General features: G+C 49.3%; 1 protein-coding gene across 4 annotated transcripts; it reads left to right on the top strand.

Moving 5' to 3' along the window:
- The first annotated feature begins 3,778 nt into the window (after positions 1-3,778).
- LOC109750552 (uncharacterized) lies at positions 3,779-6,828 on the top strand. Of its 4 annotated transcripts, none has more exons than XM_020309513.4 (5): positions 3,779-4,019; positions 4,129-4,178; positions 4,655-5,600; positions 6,230-6,304; positions 6,409-6,828. In XM_020309513.4, exons 3-5 carry the CDS (start codon positions 4,716-4,718, stop codon positions 6,523-6,525), a joined length of 1,077 nt encoding a protein of 358 aa, XP_020165102.1. In that variant the 5' UTR covers positions 3,779-4,019; positions 4,129-4,178; positions 4,655-4,715; the 3' UTR covers positions 6,526-6,828. The 4 variants fall into 4 exon arrangements, with proteins under 4 accessions (XP_020165102.1, XP_040256188.1, XP_073365516.1 ...); XM_040400254.3 differs by having other exon boundaries at positions 6,230-6,308; XM_073509415.1 differs by lacking the exon at positions 4,129-4,178 and having other exon boundaries at positions 3,786-4,019.
- Positions 6,829-6,961: the final 133 nt, after the last annotated feature.

Below are 6,961 nucleotides of genomic sequence, written 5' to 3'. Positions count from 1 at the left end.
GTTGGTCATGGAGGCGCAAAATGGCCTCTGTTTAGGCGCCCCACGCCGCGGGGACTAGGTGCCACCTAAAAGGTTCCAGTGACATGGCAGGGTTGCGCCAAGCGTTCGTCGTGATAGCTGTCGGTGACGCACTGCGAGATTCGCGGGCCCTTGATCCGACCGCCAGTTGGGCAACAATTCCCCTCGGCTCGCGGAAAACAGTGGGAGGGCGCACTCCTCCTGGGAGCGTCGGAGAGTAGCGCGGGCGGCCATATGCTCCAGAGGGCTGCAAGGGATGAGCTCCTAGTCCTTTGATCCAGATATGTTGGAGTCGGATCCAGCGCCGCCATGGAGAACACCGGAGCTGGCCGGAGAGGAGCTTGTAGTATGGGAGGCGAGGGGAGTGGAGTGGAATGCGGCCAGGGTTTCGGCCGAAGTGCGGATAGGGTTCATTTTATGTGGGTCGGGTGGGCCAGAGTCGATCGGTTCCGACATGGCGGACGTGTCTGGGCATGTCGGGGAGTCGCCTTACCCGCCGCAGATTTGGGCTGGATACGGGGAGCGCCAGTCAGTCCAAGCGTTTGGGCCGGCTATGGGTAGACTGATTGGGTGGCATTTTTCAGTCCGGGCATTTGGGGCGGCTTTGGGACTCCGATTGTAGATGCTCCGAGCTAGCAGATTTGTACATAGAAGTGCAATCTTATTTTGTGTTGCCTTTGACAATAAGAGGGGAAAGGGTATCATCATCTACATCCATACTACTATAACCGGTGTTACACCCATATCCGAAGAAAACTCTTTGTACGATTGACCCGATAAAGGTGAAAAGGAATAGGCGACGGTGTCTAGCAAATACCGAGAGACCAGAGGAATTCGAGGACGCAAATACGAAGGAGTGTTGACGTCAGGCTATGAAAGAAGAGTTGAGGTCGATCCATGGCAAGAAAGTATGAGAGCTCGTGGATCTTCCCAACAATCAAAAAGCCATGGAGCTCAAGTGGGTATTCAAGATCAAGAAAGATGCCAAAGAATGTGTGAAGCACAAAGCGAGGCTAGTAGCCCAAGGATACGTGCAAGAGAAAGGTATTGACTTCAAACAAGTGTTCGTTCCCATTGGAAGGATGGAATTGGTGAGATTACTCATAGCTCTCGCGGCTCACGAATCATCGAAGATACATCATATGGCACACCTATGACTTGATAATTTACGTACAAATACTATGATAATTTTAAGCTAGGAAAAAAAGTTGATGAAAATATACCATTGATAACTACTGTGTAAATAGCATGGTAAATTACATACCACAGAGTTGATAACTCGAGCACAAACACCATGGTACTTTTGACCTGGGAAAAAAAGTTGCAGGCCCGGGCAGAGGGGTGTGCAACTGGTGCAGCTGCACAGCCCCCCCCCCCCCCCCCCCACACAGCTCGGAGGGCCCCCGAATTTCGTCCTTAGGTATAGGCCCATCAATCCAACTGTTGAGTTGGACCTGGACAAGGTGTTTATTCCTCAGACGGGCCTGCTCTGTTGGGTGTAACCATGTAAGTGGCTGCATTCAAGCCCATGTTGGTGTTGTGTCCTGCGAGTGGACGGCGAATGAATCCAGCGCCCCAACGCCTCTTCGTATGTTCCCCAATCAACACACGATCTTCTTCATCCGCACAAAAATAGGCTATGGCGGCCGTCGATAGTGGTGGAGACAGGGGGACGAGCAGGGGCCCTGGCCCCCCTAACATAATTCACTTAAGCCTAATATGCATGTTAAGAGGTGATAAATTGCTGCTAAAATGATGAACTTTGATGCATTGGCCCTCCCCAACCAGGCTTAACTACACTTGCCCTCCTCATTGAGTTTTCCTGGCTCCGCCACTGGCCGTCGATCGACGTTGCCCTGCCGAAGCCATCGTTTCGTAGTCACCCGTTCCGTCCAATTCGTCGAAGCTCGGTTCGGGCCGACCTTCCAACCCGCATGGACCACCGGTGAGAGTATGTCATGGGGGCACCACCGACGCTACCAAGCCACCTTCTTGTTTGCTGTAGACTCGGAACTGTTTTTCTTTTATAAAATCAAACTGAACTCTTTTTCTATAAAATCAAATTGTGTTCGGTTCATCTCTCACAAAGAAGATGCTATGTTTTGTTAAGCGACATCTTATATAAAGATTTATATACATTAAGCGACAAAGAAGACTATATTTTTGCAATGAGATAGGCCCTATTTTAGAGTTTGGCACAGGGCCCCTGATTTTGCCGGCCCGTCCCTGAAAAGTTGTTGTAAACATACCCATATAACTTCCATGTAAATAGCATGGTAATATACTAACATTACACGTGATAACTTACACACAAACACCATGATAATTTTTGACCGAAGAAGAAAAGTTGTTGAAATATATGCATAACATACTCACAATAAATTATGTGTAAATAGCACGGTAATATATGCATAACAAAGCCGATAAATCAAACATAAATACCATGATAACCTTGCCCCCGAGGGGCGGTGGGGTGTTGTTTGAAAATATACCCCGAACAATTTTGATGTAAATAGCATGACACTATACACACCGCATACGTGATAACTCACGCAAAAACACCGAGGTAACTTTGACCTGGGGTGGGTGGGGGGGAGGTGAGGAAGTTGTTTGAAAAGATACGCCCTCCCGATAATTTTCATATAAATAACATGATAATATACACATCGTAGACTTGATAACTCACGTACAAACACCGCGGTAACTTTTGACCCGGTGTGGAGGGGGGAGGGGAGGAAGTTGTTTGAAAACATACCCGCCCCCTCCCAATAACTCCCGTGTAAATAACACGGTAATATACGCACAGTAGACTTGATAACTCATATATAAACACCGTGGTAACTTTAACCCCATCGGGAGGAAGTTGTTTGAAAACATAACCTCGATATCTTATATGTAAAGTGGTAATATATGGCTCGCAGGCGTGGTAACCTCGATATCATATGTGTAAAACCCCATTAATCCAATCAAAACATGCCACTTCATAACCGGCGGCTGCCTTCAGAAGAAAGTATCCTGCACCTATTTTCCCAAAGGTAGATAAGCAAGAAGGAGATATCACGCGTCAGCCTTGTTCGGCGGCTGTCTGCCCTTCATGGAGGAGCCACTCCGCCTCTTGTTGCGCGGTGCGGAGGGCCGCCTTGGTCGTTGTTGACGGCGACAGACTTGCCCTTGCCTGCAGTCTGGATTTTTGGGTGGATCAGGGCAGTCAGAAGCGGGCGTGGCAGCAGTCCGGACGCTCGCAGCCCCTCCCCCACCCCCACCACACACATTTTGTCTCCGGTTTGCGGGAAAAAATGCGTCTGTACTGTCGAGCGGACCAATACATGACTGCGTTGGTGGCAGAGCAGAACACGTCGGAACCAGGTGATCCGGATGTTTGCGGGCGGTTCGAAGGTCGGCGTTGGACATGCCCTACTATTGTAACCTTGCTCCGATTTTATTTAACGAAATTGCATACACTGATTTCAAATCAAGAAAAATCTTGTGCACCTAAAAAAAGGAAAAGAGAAAATCTTGTGCATAATATCTGCTAGTACTAGTACAGTATTATTTATGCCGGAGATTTTTTTAGCGCGTGAAAATGGGCATCACCGTGGTGGACTAGGGAGGAGCAGGAAATAGACTGGTCTGGACGGGACCGGAGCAAGCTGGCTGGAAGCGGGGCCCACATCGCCGGCGGCCCCACCAAACAGCGAGCGAGCCAGCCAGCAGGCGACCACTGACTCTTCCGTCTTCCTCTTCCTCCCGTCACCTCACCTCACCTCACCACCAATTAATTACTGTAAGATTAAACAACGCCGGAGGGAGCGGAGAGGGGAAACAAAACAAAAGCCTTGCCTTGCTCCTCCTCCGGGCGGGCGATTCGGCTCCGGCGCCGCAAGGTGCTTCGCTTCGCTTCTCGCCTTGCTCCGATCCTTGGCCTGCCCGCCTCCCCGGGCCGTCGCCGTCGTCCCTCTGCGGCTCCACCAGGGTCCGCTGCTCGGCTCCAAGCAAGCTAGGTAATAAAGGATCCCCCTTTCCTACCTTCCGTTCGCTCCCCTGCTGCCTGTTGGTCGCCGGCCGTCTCACCGGATTTCTCTTCTAATCCCTTGTCCGGTGCTGCCGCAGGCGCCATTCCTGGGCTCCGCCTCTCGATTTCCCCACCTACGCCGGACCAGGTACCTCCTCCCCTCCCATCCCCCAGATTTATCTGTTTACAGCCTCTCTGCCCTGACCTGACCACTAGTCCGGAGTAATATCCATCCCTTTGTTGCTTATCTAGCCCGGATCCCATCAATTTTGCTTCACTTGTGCTGGCTGCACTACACGCCGGTGATTTGTACATCTACTACTAGTTACTACTAATCCTGTGCTCTCAACCAATTATTCATCCATCATTTGGTTTGGTTGCCCACTGCTCCCTCCTCTAGCCGCAGATTTGCTTATACTGGTCACTACCAAGTACTAATCCTGTGCTCTCATCTTAGCTCCACCCGTTATCCATCCATCATTTGGGTGGGTTGCCCACTCATCCCTGACTGAATCATTTTACCTTACTTACTGACAAGGATCTTGCTTGAGTTTCTTTCTCTCATTAACTAACTATCTCTAGTCTGTACTAGCACAATGCTTATTTAGTTTCCATTTTTTACAGGTCAATTGCTATATCAGCCACACTTTTAAGCGTTGAAGGTCACCACTAGCCCATTGGCTCGATGGGCGTCGAGGAGCAACATGTGCAGCAACCAGACAGTGGGGGAAAGCCTGATGCCGTCAAGCCACCAACTCCGGTACACGGTCATAAACCAAGCAACCCCCGTATATCAACCTGCAGCGCCGACAAGGACGACGGCCTCTCTCTTTGCCGGGTGTGCCACTGCGTGGAGCCTGATCTGAGAGGCGAGTCTGCTCTGGGTTTCCTAGGCATTGTACCGCCTTCGCCAGACCCCTCGGTCGACAAGGACCCAAGCAATGACACCACCAAAACTTCCACCAGCAAGGATGCTCCCAAGTTTCTCGAGTTCATAAGCCCCGAGGGGGAGATCTTCAAGTGCGCCACCGACATCGAATCAGGCCATTTGCAGCGGCAAGACGACGTCGTGAACCTCGGATGCTCTTGCAAGAACGAGCTCGCCCTCGCGCACTACGCGTGCGCGCTCAAGTGGTTCATCAGCCACGGGTCCACCGTGTGCGAGATTTGCGGAAATGTCGCTACAAACGTGAGGCCCGAGGATTTCAACATGGTGCTCGCCTCCTTGAAGGACTACGAAGCTCTGAGGGAAAGGACGTCTACCGGGGATCTCTCCTACTTGCACTACAGGGCGGACGCGTTCGTCGATCCGGTCGCCCTTGCCGCAGTACGGAGACAGCGGCTTTGTGAGATATCATCATGGTTCAACCCTCACAATACACATTTCGTGTTTTCTCAGAGGCACAATGAAGAAGTGCCAGTTAGCCCAAGTAATAATTCTGTAGACTATAGTGTTACGGCTGCGAGGGCAGCACATGCGAGGCGGAAGTTTGGGAGTAGTGGAGCATTTGTTGCTATCGCTCTGGGTTTTGTTCTTCTTGCATGGTTTGTTGCTCCACATGTTGGCAAGGTAATTAATCTACCCCTCAAAGCTTCATTCTTATTTCTGTGCATGCTGTAGCATTACAAAGATAAAACTTGGTGTCACTCTTCTGGACGCGATCATTGGAAGTTCTTCTATTTCTTTTTTCCACAAGTGCAGAACTGCAGATAGACATACCTTATATTTGTGTCCAAGTAGTTTTAAGTCTTGTGGTTCCTATCAACTTCATCTTCTGAATGTGGTGTGCATCTCAAAATTATCAGTGCCCACTGCTATTGTGCACTAATGCATACTTGTGTATGTAACGATAGGCCTCTTATGTTTTTTCTTTTCTTTTCACAAAACAGAGCAGTAGAGTAACGGCCAGTGACATGTCAGAAGTTAATTTGTGCTGTATCTTCTTTATTAAAGAGTTGTGTGAGAAGGCACTAAACTGTTTGTAGATCTAAGCTTAGCTAGTCTGAACTCTGAAGCACAAAACTTAGATGCAGCCCACGACTCTAGGTTTTAAGCTCATCATGTTTGTGACCTCAAATGTTTCCATTTCTCTGTTATCGTGTATGGTGTTATCTGCTTGCGTAAACAACATTCATGTGGATCGAAATATTGACCAGAAGTGTGACGCTTTTCCTCTTCTTTTTGGAATTTCTGTGCAGAGAGCGGCTGCAATCATTCTTCATATGCTTCTGGGAGGCCTCTGCTCACTGACTATAATAATCTCACTAAGATTTGTTAGTAAGCTATGATTCTCAAACATACTTAATTGTTCAGATGATACTTGCTCTTCCAGTTTCCGCAATGGTGTGTAATTTGCGCCATCCTGGTACATTTGCAGGTCTTCCCGAGGATCCAGTTTGGGTCGATCCGATGCTGGGCGATCCTGTTCGTGTCCTGGTTCCTCGTGTTTGGAGTGTGGGCCTCTCGAACCCGCACCGCCCGCCGCGCGTCATGATGATATCGAGTGTGCCCTCAGTCAGTCGTCGTCAGGAATTAGGACCGCGTCGCAAGAGTAGCGTCCACGAGAGCGTTAGGTACCGCACCCCTGTCTATATTCGCCGCGAGCTATACCATGGACGTACTATTTTTTCTTTAGCTGGAGTATGTGAGATGTACAACATGTTTGGGCAAGAAAACAAGGGGAGTTATGTTACTGAGTGTTGTGGTTTCAGACATAGCTGGAGTAGTACTGGTCTGGTCAGTGTTGCAAAACAATACAGTAATGTGTGTATATATTTAGCTTTTTCTTGATTGAAAACCTCCATAGCCTTGGCTCTTTCTTCACCAGAATAAGTGATCCGAATGAAGCTGGGCCTTTTATATGGTCTAAGGGGCTGTTTGGTTTCCCTGGGATGGGATCTGCCTGTGGTCTGTTTTGGTTTGTGTCCTGA

Source organism: Aegilops tauschii, chromosome 2 (genome assembly GCF_002575655.3).
Source record: "Aegilops tauschii subsp. strangulata cultivar AL8/78 chromosome 2, Aet v6.0, whole genome shotgun sequence".
Lineage (NCBI taxonomy): Eukaryota > Viridiplantae > Streptophyta > Magnoliopsida > Poales > Poaceae > Aegilops > Aegilops tauschii.
Note: the sequence above shows the minus strand (reverse complement) of the source record. Positions and strands in the feature narration are given on the sequence as shown.

Bases quoted from the DNA above. Each gene is read 5' to 3' on its own strand.
- LOC109750552 (XM_040400254.3), top strand. From the start codon at position 4,716: ATGGGCGTCGAGGAGCAACATGTGCAGCAACCAGACAGTGGGGGAAAG. The intron at 5,601-6,229 runs GTAATTAATCTA...ATTTCTGTGCAG, and splicing joins TTGCTCCACATGTTGGCAAG to AGAGCGGCTGCAATCATTCT. The intron at 6,309-6,408 runs GTAAGCTATGAT...GTACATTTGCAG, and splicing joins AATCTCACTAAGATTTGTTA to GTCTTCCCGAGGATCCAGTT.